Genomic DNA, 14,071 nt, shown 5'->3' with positions numbered 1-14,071 from the left:
TTTTTTTTTTTTTTTTTTTTTTTTTTTTTGTCACTTTAAAACTGGGCGAGTGTTATCTGCGCTTCATTTTGGTGACCTCCCAGGGGTGGGTGGGATATAACTTTACACGCGCGGATGCTCTCCTGCTGTTTATTTTATTTTTTTTTTTTCCGCAGCGGGGGGAAGCATTCCACACTGTGTTCAGATTTCTTTGCAACGAGTTCACTTTCACATTCACCTGCACGTTTTTTTTTTTTTTTTTTCTTTAAAATATCGCCGTTGCGCGTTATCCGATTGAATGTTCCTTATTCCTGCCCGCGTGCAGATCCCGTTCTCTTCGTCCATTTTAATTTCCTTCACTGAGATGGGTCCAATGCGGTAATCTCCTAATTGACGTTACAAGTAACTTGATTTTTTTTTACCCTTGGGGACTATTATCCACGTGGGGCAATTTTTGCAAAATTGTGTTATGCGCATAGGGAAAAAAAAAAAAAAAAAAAAAAAAGGACAGTACAGTACAGTACAGCGAACACAGCAAGCATAGAAAAGCACAGCACAGGGGGGTCGGCGCAAATTAAAGTTGTGGACCCATAATTGGAAAGTTGAAATTGACTCAAATGAATTTGTCCCCCCCTCCCCCTCTGTGTGGAGGAATGGGGACGCGGTAAGGCAGCATGTTTGTGCAAAATGCGCGTGGGAAAAAAGAAGGCACTCAGCTCCTATCACATCGCTCGTCGTTCTAAAGCCGCTTTAGCTGGAGTGACGGCTGGCAGACATGTTGAAGACCAAGGCGCGCATGTTGAGGTAAAAGCGCGCCAAATGGGCCAAGGAGGAAAAGGAAAAGAAGACCTTCTGATGTTCCTCAAAAATTGTGACGAAGGAATTCACATTCTTCTTTTCCTTCCCCGTTGCAGCATCCGTCCCTTTCAACAGTTTTACCTTCCGTTGGTAATTGTGAATAAAGTATAACAGGTAATAAAGGAAGTAAACAATTTTGTTTAATTTTTTTTTTATTTTTTTTATGAGTCTTTTTTTTTTTCTCTTGAAGAGCACGTCGAAATAAAACCCAAGAAAGTTGTCCTTATTTTTTTTTATAACATTTCTCAAATTCATAATTAAGCTTTTGTCTCTGTCGAATGTTAAGTTGAAGTGGACACAAGTTATCTCCACCTTGATCATGTTTTGCTTGCGCATGATGGTCCTCTTGTTTCGGTGGAACATCACCAAGTACTCGTCACAGAAGAGGAGCAAATTGCGCTCCTGCTTATCGTGTAGGTAATCCAGCACGACTAGGTTGCGTCTGCCAAATGGGGAGTAAGAAGAAAAGGGAGGGTTATGTGTAGGTGTGCTTCTCGCCCGACGTACTCATTACGCAGTTGGCGCGATGTACTCTATACACGGTTGCCTCTTCACGCATGGGGGCCCTACATGAGACGGCGGTCCACTGAACTGCACACCCGGGGGACGTATTCATCGTGCATGATTTTGTTCCTTCTGTAGAGGGACAGGTAGGAGGGGAACTCCTCGTCCGTCTGCGTTGTGAAAGGGGGGGGGGGGAGTAGGATAAGTGCACGTTTGAACACATGTGTAAAGTTATGTGTTGCGTTGGGCAAATGCATTGTGTGTTAGGAGGCCACCTCGCTCGACAGTTGTGGTTCATCGCTTCCTCATTACCTTAGTGGCCACCTCACCACCTGCTGGAGGGTCTGTTCGGGTCTCCAAAAAGTGCTTCAGTATGTTCATCTTTTCTGCCTTAAAAAAGGTTGTCCCGTCTGCCTGGTGGGATTTCCCCCTCTGGTCTCCTCCCGCCTGGCAAGGGGTGGCACCGGAGGTGGTAGCGGCAGTGGTAGCCCCATCATACAGGTAATAATTAATGCTTGACATGATGTCCTTGCCCAGGGTCCTGAGCGTGTTGTTAAGGAGGCTAAAGTTGTTCTGGTGCTCCCCTTCGGCACTCTGCTGTTCTTCCCCCTGACTGTGGGAAGTGTCCCCCGCGATGCAGTTGCTCCCTCCATTTTCTTCAAAGAGGGACATCCTTTTGCCATTCTCTAGGTAAAAGAGATCTGTATTTAATTTTTTTTCAATTTCCCTCTTCTTTGTCCTGACGTAAAAGTTGGAGTCGCTCGAGATGTTCCTGTGGTCTTCCACTTGGACGTGAGAGTCGTCTTGCCTCCTTCCCCTGAGACACGCGCTGGTCAGACTGGTGTGTCTTCTATTATGTCTGTGCTTTGCCTGGCCTCTAACGCCGCCAACCGTGCCAACCCCGCTCACATCGCTAACGCGGCTAACTTGGTCAACGCCGCCAACCGCGCTAACACCGCTGTTGTGGTCGACGTTAAAAATGGCGCTATCCATGAGGACGTGGAAGAAGCTGTAGTAGTTGCTTATGTATTTGTTCACCAAATTCATCCTGGTCAGATAAAAAAAGAGACCCTTGTAAAGCTCCTTCATATAAAAATTGAAGAGGTAGTTAAGAAAATCTTGCGCGTCCCTTTCTCTAACCCTAGTGAGACACAGAGGACTGATGGTAACGTCAGCGTCATCCATATCGTTCAGGTAAGTCAAACGAACCGCTAACTTACACGGCCCTTTATTTTTATACTCATATATGCTGCATGTATTTTCCTTGTGGAAGGACAAGTGAATGTTCAAAGTGGACACTTGGAAGGTGCCTATTTTGAGTTTTTTCTTTTTTCCCCCCTCCAGGATGCTATGGTAAATGGACCTGTGATTGCTTGCTCGGTTCAGATCGGCACCGCTGTTTCGTATACGAGGAAGACGCACATCGGGGAGTGAACAAATTGGTGAGACACTCTCTCCTGAAGAATTTCCACATTTGGTGGAGAAAAAAAACTGGAAGTCATCCTCCACCACTTTTCTACTCCTTGGTGTTTTTTCTCCCCTCCAGAACTTCTCATAGCAGTAGGAAAAATTTTCCACCACATCCAAAGTTACCTGAACATGTACAGGTGAAAAAGCCAAATCGAACTTCTTAATGTTCCACTCGTTGCGGTAAATTTCGTACTCCATGTGTAGGCGTGCCAAACAGTTGATGCTATTGGGGTTGTCCCTACAGACCCCTTCACTCCTCTCCAGGGTCATGTATCCCTCTCCCCTGTGTTGACCTCCCTTCACTTCATATTTGCAAAGTACTTTCTTCATGTCGGCGGACGCGAATTCCTTTATGATGGCATCTCCCAGGGAAACGAGAATTACGTTTGGCATGTTTTGGTGAAGACTCACCAACATGTTTGTGTTTTTCAACATGAGGGTACACAAATGAGAGTTTTTTTTTTTTTTAAAGAGATCACGCTGAGAGGAGTGAGTCATGGTATGTAGTCGTGTATCATTCGGCATGCTTCCCAATCCTCCTTGCCACTTTTCCCCTCTCTCCACAAATAACTTCCTCCCCTCCCCACTTCCCTCCACCAACACAGTTGAAAAGACATTTATGCGTATGCTCTTCGCGATGCTCAAGTAGAAGTGTAGAGCATCGTCCGGTGTTCCCTTCTCCCTCTTGGTGAAAATAACCTTGTACTTGTTCCTACTCTCAACGAGAGTGACGTTTTTATTCTTAAAGTGGCAATACGTGGGGTGTTGCAATGGTCGCCCTTTTGTATGTAATCGTTTTGGGTATGCCCCCCTGTTGAATTTTCTTCCATCATGAGTTGTTCCTCCTATTACGCGTTTTGTCCCTTTAACAGAAAGAAGGTTCCCTACCCCCCCTCGTTTCCTCCTCACGAATGACCCAGCAACAGTTGCATATTTGTGGAGAATATTTATTTGCTTATTGGGGAGACTCCTATACGGATCGCTTCCTCTTTCATTTACTTTGTCGAGATGGTGTGGAGGAGCAGGTAGGGGCTTCACAACAGCGGTAGTCTCCTCACCGTGTGTTAACGCCATGCGGGGGGTACCTATCCCAGGTTTGAACAACGTGTTCATATTAACCTTCCCACGGATGTGCACGATATTATCAATATGTTTGGAGATCTTGAGGAGGATTTTTTTTTTTTTTCCTTTTTTGCTCAGAACGAATGTTTCGAGGATGATGACCAGGGGGGGATCATCAGGCGGGGTGCCACTTGCACAGTTGCGCGTAAAGGTTAGTACGTGCTTCTTCCTCTTAAGAGAAAACTTCACAATTTGGTATGTCTTTGCATGTCGCCAAGGATACACCACGAGGAAGGAGTTCTTAACATTTTTGTTTTTCCTCAGGGGGAACAAGAGTATCTTCTTTCTCCCTATTCGTCGCAGCTGTCTGAGGTTGACCTGAACAAATTTTTTCAGTTCATTCACATGATTCGAAATGTAGCTTACATTTTGCTTGGTCAGCTTGGCTGTGTCATAATTGGTATTCTGTTCTTGTTCAATCAGCTCATCTGCACTTGAATTATCATCACTACTTTCTATGAGGAAGATGTTTCTGAAGAAGCTTTCCTTTGCTCTGTTGTGTTGTCTTACTTGAGAAGCACAACGATGATCCACTGTTCCTTTTTTCCCTTTTTCATACCTTCGCTCTATTCCCTTTTGGTGTGCAGTACAATCTGCATGAGTTGGTGTACATGCGGTGCTCTCCTGTTCCAGCACTTTCTTAATCATATGTACAAACTCACTAAAGTGAAAAACATCAAACATGAGATCTATTTCCATATCATTGTACACATAAAGTTTTTTTACTTGTTCCTCTTCTTTAATAAAATGGTAAATGTTCATCAGTGTGTTCTCCTTTTCATTGCTTTCCATAGAGTGCATTAATACATTGGGGGAGTTAATTTTCGTGAGATATTTTTTCATTTTGTCTTTCTTCCTTCTATGATTGGAGATAATTATGAAGAGGGAGTTGGATCCCCAATGAACTCCACTCTGTTCTTTTAATTTACTTCCTTGTATTATTTTTATTTTAAGGTGCAAAAATTGTGTTTTTATTTTTTCCCTTTTACCTGACTTGTGCAGGTGATTTTTATCTCCATTTTGAGGTAAATTTTGCGATTTGCTTGATGAAGATCGCCTATTAGTGAAGCATAAAATGTAGGATCCTTCTTTTGTAATGTCTATTCCTCCACTCACAAAAACGTAATCGTTATTACTTGCGTGAGATTTGCCAATTTGAAAGAAGAAGCTCCGTTTGTCATTCTCCAGGAGGTTAATAACTGATCGAGACCTTCGCTCAAATGTGTACATTACTGCGTCACTACTGCACGAGGAGGACATGACGACGTTGAAGTTGGTTTGGTTCAGCATGACAAACCGAGGGTAGATAATGAGCAGGGAGCTAACTCTGCTGTACCGCCTACTGCTTCCAAGTGAGCCATTTTTTATATATTCCAGTGCGTAGTGCGATGAGCATTCTCTGCCTCTGTGTTTGTCCCCTATTTTTACCTCTTTAAAGCTGTTCATATTTACGCTACTAATTTTGTAATTCTCCACGTGGATGCTGCTCACGAGTTCGTTATACACGCCAACGTAGAGGTTGAGACGCTTCAGTGGAAAGGTCAGGGGGGACGAGAAGCTCCTTTCATGGCACTTATCTCCACTGCTAACTCCCCTGGAGGAATGCACGAAGTAAATCCTCTTCCTGTTCACCTCGACATTTTTCAACTCATAGGAGTAGAGGCAAATTAACGTATGGCAAGTGATGATAATTTCCTTGTTCCATTTTATAACATTTACATGGTACTCAGTGATATCCTCGTGACGTTGCTTTTGCAAATTGAATCCTTCCATTTGTGCAGAGCTCCTCTGAGGAGGGAATTCCTCCTTGACTTCATTATTGTGTAGGTGATGAGTGGTAGTGGGAGATGTGAATAGATCCCCCAGGGGGGAGAAGCCTAACCGCTTGTCGTAGGTTATATTCATCCTGCTACCTCTCAAGGTGTTCCAACTTAGGTTTAGATCCAGGTCGTTAGAAAAAATTTCCTGCGATGAAAAAGGTTTTACGCTGCGTAAGGTGTTTCCACTCCTGTAATGCACCCTAATAGGAAGAGTATTTCGCACCTTTGCCATTTGTGAAATATTAAGGTAGAGCGACCCGTCGTCTGTCTTCTCATTTTGAATCACCGTTAGGTTAGTCAAGATGCAGTCGTCACTGCTGCTCCAGTTGTTGCAGAGAAATTCGTCGTTTAAAATCGTTTTAGCTAATTTTCTCCTCATGCAGTTGTATATAGTGTATTGGTTGGAGAAGTCGCTAGGGGGGGTCTCTGTCGGGGGAAACTCCCGGGTGAACTGCTTACTAGGCTCACTTGCATCACCTCCCCCATTCGCACAATTTCTACCCTCATCTGTTAAAAATGACTGAGCCGTGTTTCGCACTCTGCGCAGGGGTACCAGCTTGACGGCTGCTCTACACAGGAAGCTGTTCGTGCGGCGATCCGGTCTTAACCTGCACGCAAAGTACTTTTTATGAGCCATAAACTGGTGCAGTTTTTCCTTGCCCACTAGATTGGCACTCTTAAATTCTTGCAGAGATAGCTTGCTCGAAATGAATAAACCCTTTTTGTAAAAAAGAATCAACACGAAATGATCCCGCTTCATGTTGCATCTGTGTCTACTCAAGTAATTGTGTCTCTTTGCAAATAAAACGATCCTTTGGTTGTTAATCAGGAGCACCATATCGTAGTTCGTGTCATTGTAAATGCACACAGGTGAGGAGACGACGTACAGGGAGTGATCACATGAGAGGACAAGTTCACCGCTTCCACTCCACTTTGATGTTAGTGATGGGAATATGAAGCTTTCCATTTGTCTTACGTAGAGCATGTGTACCGGGTTGCTTCTATCAAATGGGGAGTGACTTATTTCGCTGCTTCTGTAAGTCGCCACTCGTTCGTACGTCCTATTCATCACTGCGTAATCGTCGTGGGGGAAGTTGTAGTGTTTGCTTCGCAGGAGGGTCCGCAGCTTCGAACTTGTTTTCCTCACGATGGTGGAGCCACCCGCCTTGTCTTCCCCTTTTGCACAATTGTGTGTACGCCCCCCTTGTTCATAATTTCTTCTGCTCCTTTGGATTCGCCTGGACTGGGCACGGCTGGCCTCGTTGTGCGTGTCGCAGCTGGGGTTTGTGGAACATCGGCGAACTGTGTTGGGGTCAGTGATTTGGTCTCCTTCTTCTTCTCCTCGTGCACTCCCCCCATTGGGATAGCACCCCCGGTGGGCTACTTCCCTGGCGCGATAATTCCTCCAGTCGTTGGCCTCCTCGTACAGCCGCAGAACAATCCTAAATGCATTTTTCGTGAGGAAAATATTCACCCCCTGTTCCTCCAACAATACGATGAGGTTGCCTTGCTTCCGTGTCCTAATGCAAATAACCTTCAGCCGCATCCCCCGAGTGAACTCCTCATAGATGTTATTTTTTGCAAAATTTATTTGTAGGGACATATCTGACTGATGTCTTTTAAAAAGAGTTTCGTTCTTTCTGTGACATGTAAGATATTCATAATTTGCCTGAACATGTACATGCGAAATTTTGCTCTTTTTGCATTTCTTCAATTTTCTGTAGTACACACTTTCGAATACGTGGAGATCCAAACTGGACAAAACGACCCTCACGATAAAGGTGGAATAATTCATAATCTTCATCCTTTTTATTTTGCATTTATGTATGTCTTTTTTTTTCAAGGATGCCTCACTCAATTTGAACAAGCACACGTTCACCTCCTCGTGCCTGTTCATTATATATAACACTTCGTATAACTTACTGCATAGGTAGAAGAGGTCAGGTAATTTTATCACGAAATTGGCTTTTTTTACATGCACATCGATGTACTTTGGCTTCGCACAGGGGGTTTCCATGTGAATGGAGTTTTTTCCCACGTCCACACTGGTGCTGGGTGGAGTGGGAGAGGTGAAGTTGAGTCGATGTTGAGGTCCATGTTTATGTTTCACCCCTATTGCCCTTTCCCACTCAAGCGCACCATCTTTCTGTTTGTATGTGGTAGAAGCACCACTGTTCGAGTTGCCTTTCCTTAAGTCTAGCCCATTGTTATCCCACAACTGTACATCACATAATATTTTTTTTTCCTGTGCTGATTTGTCGTCTTCTTCCGAATAAGAAGAACTCCTCCTGAGCAAATTGTCGAGAAACACCTCCCTGTAATGTAGTCCCTCCATTTTAACATTCTTCTCGTCACAATTAAAATAAATCACCTTGTCATTCCGGACACTCACACACAGATTTATGTTCCTACTTATACAGTAGGACCCCTCTCGGTTAGTCAAATATAAATAATTCTTCCTTTCTACGTCACACTTGAAGTAAATGTGTTCATCCATTTCGTCCCCGATGTGATCAATTGCGTGTGACACAAAATTTGCTAATTTACCTGACTTGTTCAGGTGATTTTGAAAAAAATTGTCCACCACGTAATTATTAAAAAATATGTATTTTTCCTTTTTTGCAAATTTTTGCATGATACTTTTGCGCAGATTGAATGATAAGAGAAAGTTGAGGTTTCCCTTGTAGGTCAGTCCAAATGGGTGCGACTGTCCATCTGCTAGTTGCTTCGTTCCATTCGTTTCCTCTTTTGCTATGCCTTTTTGCCTCCTTCCCCCGAGTGGAAGTTTCCTTACGCCAAGTACATTTTCGTAAAAAAGAAAATTGAAGCTGCAATGGACGTGTCTCATTTGAACCTGCACAGTGTATACGTTGTTGCTTCTAGCGACGCTGTTATAATTGCTAAAATCGGAGCTGCTCAACTTTTTTACCATCCTTTGGTAGGCTCTGACAATACGTCTTTCGAGTGGTTCCTCTGGAGGGGCGTTTTTTATACTTTCCAATTTGAGTGTTTCCATGCTCGTTTGGTGAGGCGTCCATGTGTTGTGAGCGGAGTGCCCCTTCTTGAAGAGTTGTTCCTCGACTAATTGCTGCCCTTGTGAGAAGGGCTCCCTTGCGCACAGCTTGATGTGGCCCTGGCCACGGAATACCTTTTCCACTCTACTGAGGTGCAAATTGCGGTCATCCACAAAGTAGAAGGTGTACAAATTGAACAACTGCAATATGTCCATGTTCAGGTAGATCCTCTCCATTTTAACACTCACATGATTCGTTACGTGGCACCCCAGTTGATCTTGTCTAATGCGCTTGTACATAACGTGGAAGGTTTTTCTTTCTCTCCTTTTCACGCGTTCATATTTTCTTAACTTGGTCTTTAGAAGACAATTGAATGACTCGTAGTTGTGTTCTACATATGACTGGTTCATGCGAGCTAGCCATTTGGCATATTTCCTTGGGTTCAACTTTGTGTGACACATAAGAATGTCGTAGGGGTAGTGATAGAACGTGTTCATGACGAGGGGTACAATTCCCTTAACGTACGTTACCATATTTTCCTCCCCTAAGTATCTCACCGTTCGTGCAAAAACGAATTTTGCAAAGAGGTAATTCATTCTGCTGTGTAAGAAGTCATTTTGAATTTCTACACGTACGTGCAAGAAGTGCAGACGCACATCCAGGTCTTTGACTCGTCGTCCTCGATTACTACCTAACTGATTCGTATTGTGTACCTCTGCGTGTAATTTATTTGCATTTAGGGAATCTCTCCCCTTGTAGTGCCTGCCCTGTACATGCTCAAAATGATTGCCCAGGACATTTTCGAGGAGGATGTCCTGCAGTAGTTTGTAGCTCCTGGGGGAGATGCGCAAGACGCCAAAGGCATAAACAGAAAGAGTGAATGGTTTAGGCAGTCGGGACAAGAGACTCCTGGTGTGCATTATCATCATATTAACATTTCTTGCGATGAGAGACCCATCCATTGAATACATATTCATGTTTAAAAGGTAAATGTGTGATTTGTCCAATATTTCAATTTTTTTTTTTTTTTTTTTTTTTTTTTTTCACCTCAATGTGGTTTCTTACAACTACATCGTTTTTCGCTAGTAGGAAATTTCTGTTGTTCGTCATGGATGGAAGGAAGAGAATGACTTTGTTTAGAACGAGTTGATATTTGTTCAGGCTGACTGGAAGTGTTTTCAATTCGCTTCTTTTGACTTTGTACCCGAGGTAGTGCGTCTGTTTTGTTTTGTCCACGTGGCTCCCTTCTTGTCTCTTCCGTGCAATGCTGTTTCGGAGAATGAACGGGTCTGCCACCTCTGCTTTGCAGAAGTGCAGGTAGGCACTCTCGCTGTGCATACATTCCTCCGAGCGGCCCTCTACAGGGTTTACCATCACCTCCTCCATGGCTCGCCTCACCGAGAAGAGGTAGCATGCGTCGGTTAGAAGGTACTTGTTCAGGAAGAAAAAGAAGTCATTCGTTTTGTAAATCATCCGTAGGCCCCTCCCTCTGATGAGCGTCTCTGAGTTGTACTTTCTGCCCCCCCGAGTGGGGGAGTCCATCACTTCGTCCACATTCCTCACAGTTGCCTCCACGGTGAAGTAGCGTCCCGCGTCGCCACCCAACGTACGGCTCCTTTGTGGAGCAAGAAAAAGCTTGTAAAATGAAGGAGAGAAAACGTCCGGTGAGGGGAGACTCCCCTGATGGGAAAATCTTCTCTGCTCAAAATGGAAGAGCTGAAAGTTTTTTTTCGAATGGGTCCTCTTCCGGACCTTCACCTTATGAGCCTCCAAATGAAGCTGCAGAAAGTTGTAGCGTTTTATATGTTCCCTGTGGAGGGGATCGAAGTACAGGAAAGACAACCGTCCCTCTAGGCATAAAGTATATTCACTTCTCCTGAGTTCATCATTTGTAATATTTTGTAACTCATGCATGGAACGCACTTGGTCAGCCGACAGGAAGGCTACTTGGCTCTTTATATCTACTTGGAGTTGGTACTTCACCAGCTTGCGTTTGTTACAACGTGACTGAATTATTTGCTTAATTCTTTTTTTGGAGGGAAGAGGGATGGGTTGCTTAGGTGCCTCTCCCTGTGTAAGTTTGTCTTCCTCGTCTTGGTAGTTACACAGGGTGGGTGATCCTTCTGCGAAGCAGCTTTCGCTCATCTGAGTGGTGCTTCTTCTCCGTGGGAGGAAATGGTAAACACGTCTTCTGCCTCGACTTCCCTTCATCCCGACCTGCAACAATCTGTTTGATTTGTCCCCTCCCCATGGTTGTCTGCTCACGCCTCCCCCCCAGTCGACTCCGTTCACCATCCTAAGTAGAGCGGCGTACAGCTCGTACATAACAAATGTGCAAAAGGTCACGCGCGCGACATTGCGCATATCCACATGCACCTTTTTATTTCTGAAGCAGACGACAATATCGTAGCGGCTATTGGGTTGGCGCAGCGGTTCACTTTTGCCCCTTTGCGATGAGGCCCTGCGGGATGGTACCCTTTGCGATGGTACCGTGCCCCTCTTAAAGACGCACACCTGATTCAGCCTGTTCGGCAGTTCCCTCACATGTACGCCCACGTTGCTCAAATAGAAGTGACTTCCACACGTCCTACTTTGCTTGGAGGACGATTCTTCCTTCGAGGCGAAATTCAAGAGGTACAAAAAATTGCACGTCACACTGATGCTGGACAAGGGAGGACCTTCTTTGGTGACCCCCTTTAATAAATTCATATCTGCATGACCAATGTATTTACAGACTCTCCTATATATATAAAAATTGCGCGAAATGCAGAACAAATGTACTAGGCAATTTTTAAAGGTTAGGATTATATAACTGTTGGAGTGGGTATGTGTACTGGTGGTGTCGTCACGTCTTTTCTTGTTCCTCCTGAGTAATGTTCTCCTCATTAATGTGGTCGTCATTAGTGTGCGCCTCATTAATGTTCCCCTCACAGGGAACCGTTTTTTTCTCCTTCCATGTTGGCAACACAGCAGGTACAAGTCCTGCACAAAGATTACATGCTCTGGTAGTAGGTACCATGTTGACACTGCTGCATAGACCATCGTCACTGAAGAGAGTCTTCCTCCCTCCTGCTTCCTCTCTCTTTTACAGGTGATGTCCATGTGGTCACTTATGGCGTACTCATAAAGCACCCCCTGTTTATAATATACCCACTTTAGTATGACTTTGTTCAGGTAAAAGTGGGGACTCCCTTTACACATACTGCCCACATGTACATGTTCATGCTGCTCTGTGTTGAACATTCCCCCCTGGTTACTCTCGCATGGGTGATCCCTAACCGCATGATTAGTCACTTTTTGCACCTCCAGTTTGAGCACCCCTTCTGTTCCCTGCTGGGTAGACATGCCGTAGGGTAGCTCCTCCTCTCGAGGTTTCTCATTTGGCGTACTCTTCAACAGGACTGACTTGTTCAATTTTTTATTTACATAAACGGTAAAGTGAAAAAGTGACATGAGGACTGCTTCCGTTGGGGAGGCAATAACTCCCTTGAACTTGTCCCTAGCATGTCCTCCTCGTAACCCTAAGCCGGCCCCGAAAAGACTGATTAGTCTGCTCTGTATGGTTAGTAACTCCTCGAGGTGTATTATTACACATGAGTTGTATAGACTCAGTCGGTACCTATTACATCCCTCCCGCAGCAGAACGTTTTGTGCATGTGTTGTTGTATACAACGGGGAGGTTATACAATGCACCACTTCAACATCGTTCGCATTGTATGTGTCACGACACTTGTGCAGATCATCCTCAAGAGGGACATCACAAAGGAGCTTGTCATCCTGCGTCCCATTAATACAAATTACATTTTTTTCTGTCCACGTGAGGAGGGATTCTACTGAAAGGGAAAACATCTCCCATGGGTGTGTACATCTATACGGGTCAGCACCCCCCAGGGGGGTCTCAAATGTTAATTTTCGTCCCGTCGTTCGCACTTCTATGTCGCTGCCCACATGCAGCTTAACAATGAGGGTGTCCAAGAGAAAAAAAAAATTTGAAAAAAATTCTGCACCAAAAGTGACCCCTACATTTGAGGCAATTGAGGAAGCCAAGGGGGGGGATATGCTGGCCTGTTTTTTGTGGAGGAAGTTCCACATAGAGGAGTGTTGTAGACTGTTCCTCTGGAGGACCTGTATCAAGTCTTTTACGAAGTGGTCCCTTGGTTGCCTCTTCCCCCATGCGTAGAAGACTTCCTTCAGTTCGCACACTTGTGCGTTCAAGTAGAAGAGGGAGACAAACAGCCTCCTATCCTTAACAAAAAAGAAGACATTTTTCACGAGAAATGTGTTGGCTTGCTCGTTTTCCTTTCTCAGGTATATTTTTCTGCACCGGAGGTGGCTCGGGGGGTGGGGCGACAGATGGTCCTTGCGCTTGTCCGGAGTGACTTGGCCGTTTGGGTTGTCCCCAACTCCCACATGTATACTAGTCCCCCCTCCATAGTGGTCGAGAAAAAGGCAAACGTCACAAAGGGTCAAGTGGTAGGTGGTGCTCCTCTTGGTGTTACACTTATCACCACCCCCACACAGCTCCTCATGTGTGTGTGCATGGCGGTAGCGAATGTGTACACACAGCTTGCCGACCCGTAAAAAGTAGTGCTTAAAAATGGCTTCGAAAAAAAGGCGTAGTAATTTATTCCATATGAAATGAACAATCTTTTGCTGAAGCGATTCGTGTAGTAACCTCGCATAGGTGTTGTGATGCAAGTTGTACTCTTCGTACTCTCTCCAATCGAGTGTACAGCTTAGGGACTCGACGTGGATCTCCTTCTTCCCCCATGATGTTGCTTTGTTTGCTTTGTGTTCGAGTGTACAGCTTAGGGACTCAACGTGGATCTCCTTCTTCCCCCATGATGTTGCTTTGTTTGCTTTCCAATCGAGTGTACAGCTTAGGGACTCGACGTGGATCTCCTTCTTCCCCCATGATGTTGCTTTGTTTGCTTTGTGTGTTTTTTTTTTTTTTTTTTTTTTTGTGAAAAAAGAAATTATTTTTTTTATGAAATCGAATTCGAAGGAAATATTTTTCACCCGGACGTTTTTCAGTGGGATGTTAAGAAGGAGTAGGTGGGAAAAGAAGAGGAAGGTAACTCTAACTCTGTCGACGAGGATCTTGGTGTTTGCCAGTAGGTTGAGCAGCCAGCCGCTCATCTTCTTAGAGCAGTGGCTCAAGTGTTGCTTTTAAAAATGCGTTCCTTTTAAGGAGACCTTTTTATATATTTGCTCGATCGATAATGGTTCCCCTCCTCTATTGGCAATTTCCCCTTAAGCCAGTTTTGTCCTTTTTGTGATTTTTTTTTTTTTTTTTTTTTTTTT

The 14,071-nt window shown here is 44.5% G+C and overlaps 2 protein-coding genes across 2 annotated transcripts; both read right to left on the bottom strand.

Moving 5' to 3' along the window:
- Window positions 1–729: 729 nt before the first annotated feature.
- AK88_00386 (uncharacterized protein) lies at window positions 730–9,744 on the bottom strand (the record flags this gene model as incomplete). The annotated part of the gene is made up of 3 exons (XM_012478037.1): window positions 730–1,279; window positions 1,408–1,511; window positions 1,654–9,744. 3 exons carry the CDS (start codon window positions 9,742–9,744, stop codon window positions 730–732), a joined length of 8,745 nt encoding a protein of 2,914 aa, XP_012333460.1.
- A 34-nt stretch (window positions 9,745–9,778) lies between these two features.
- On the bottom strand, window positions 9,779–13,906 carry AK88_00385 (uncharacterized protein; the record flags this gene model as incomplete). The annotated part of the gene is made up of 1 exon (XM_012478036.1): window positions 9,779–13,906. The coding sequence occupies one exon, from the start codon at window positions 13,904–13,906 to the stop codon at window positions 9,779–9,781; it is 4,128 nt and encodes a 1,375-aa protein (XP_012333459.1).
- Between the last annotated feature and the right edge of the window lie 165 nt (window positions 13,907–14,071).

The sequence above is a fragment of the Plasmodium fragile genome (assembly GCF_000956335.1).
Source record: "Plasmodium fragile strain nilgiri unplaced genomic scaffold supercont1.3, whole genome shotgun sequence".
Classification (NCBI taxonomy): Eukaryota; Apicomplexa; class Aconoidasida; order Haemosporida; family Plasmodiidae; genus Plasmodium; species Plasmodium fragile.
This window is presented reverse-complemented; position numbering and strand designations above follow the sequence as displayed.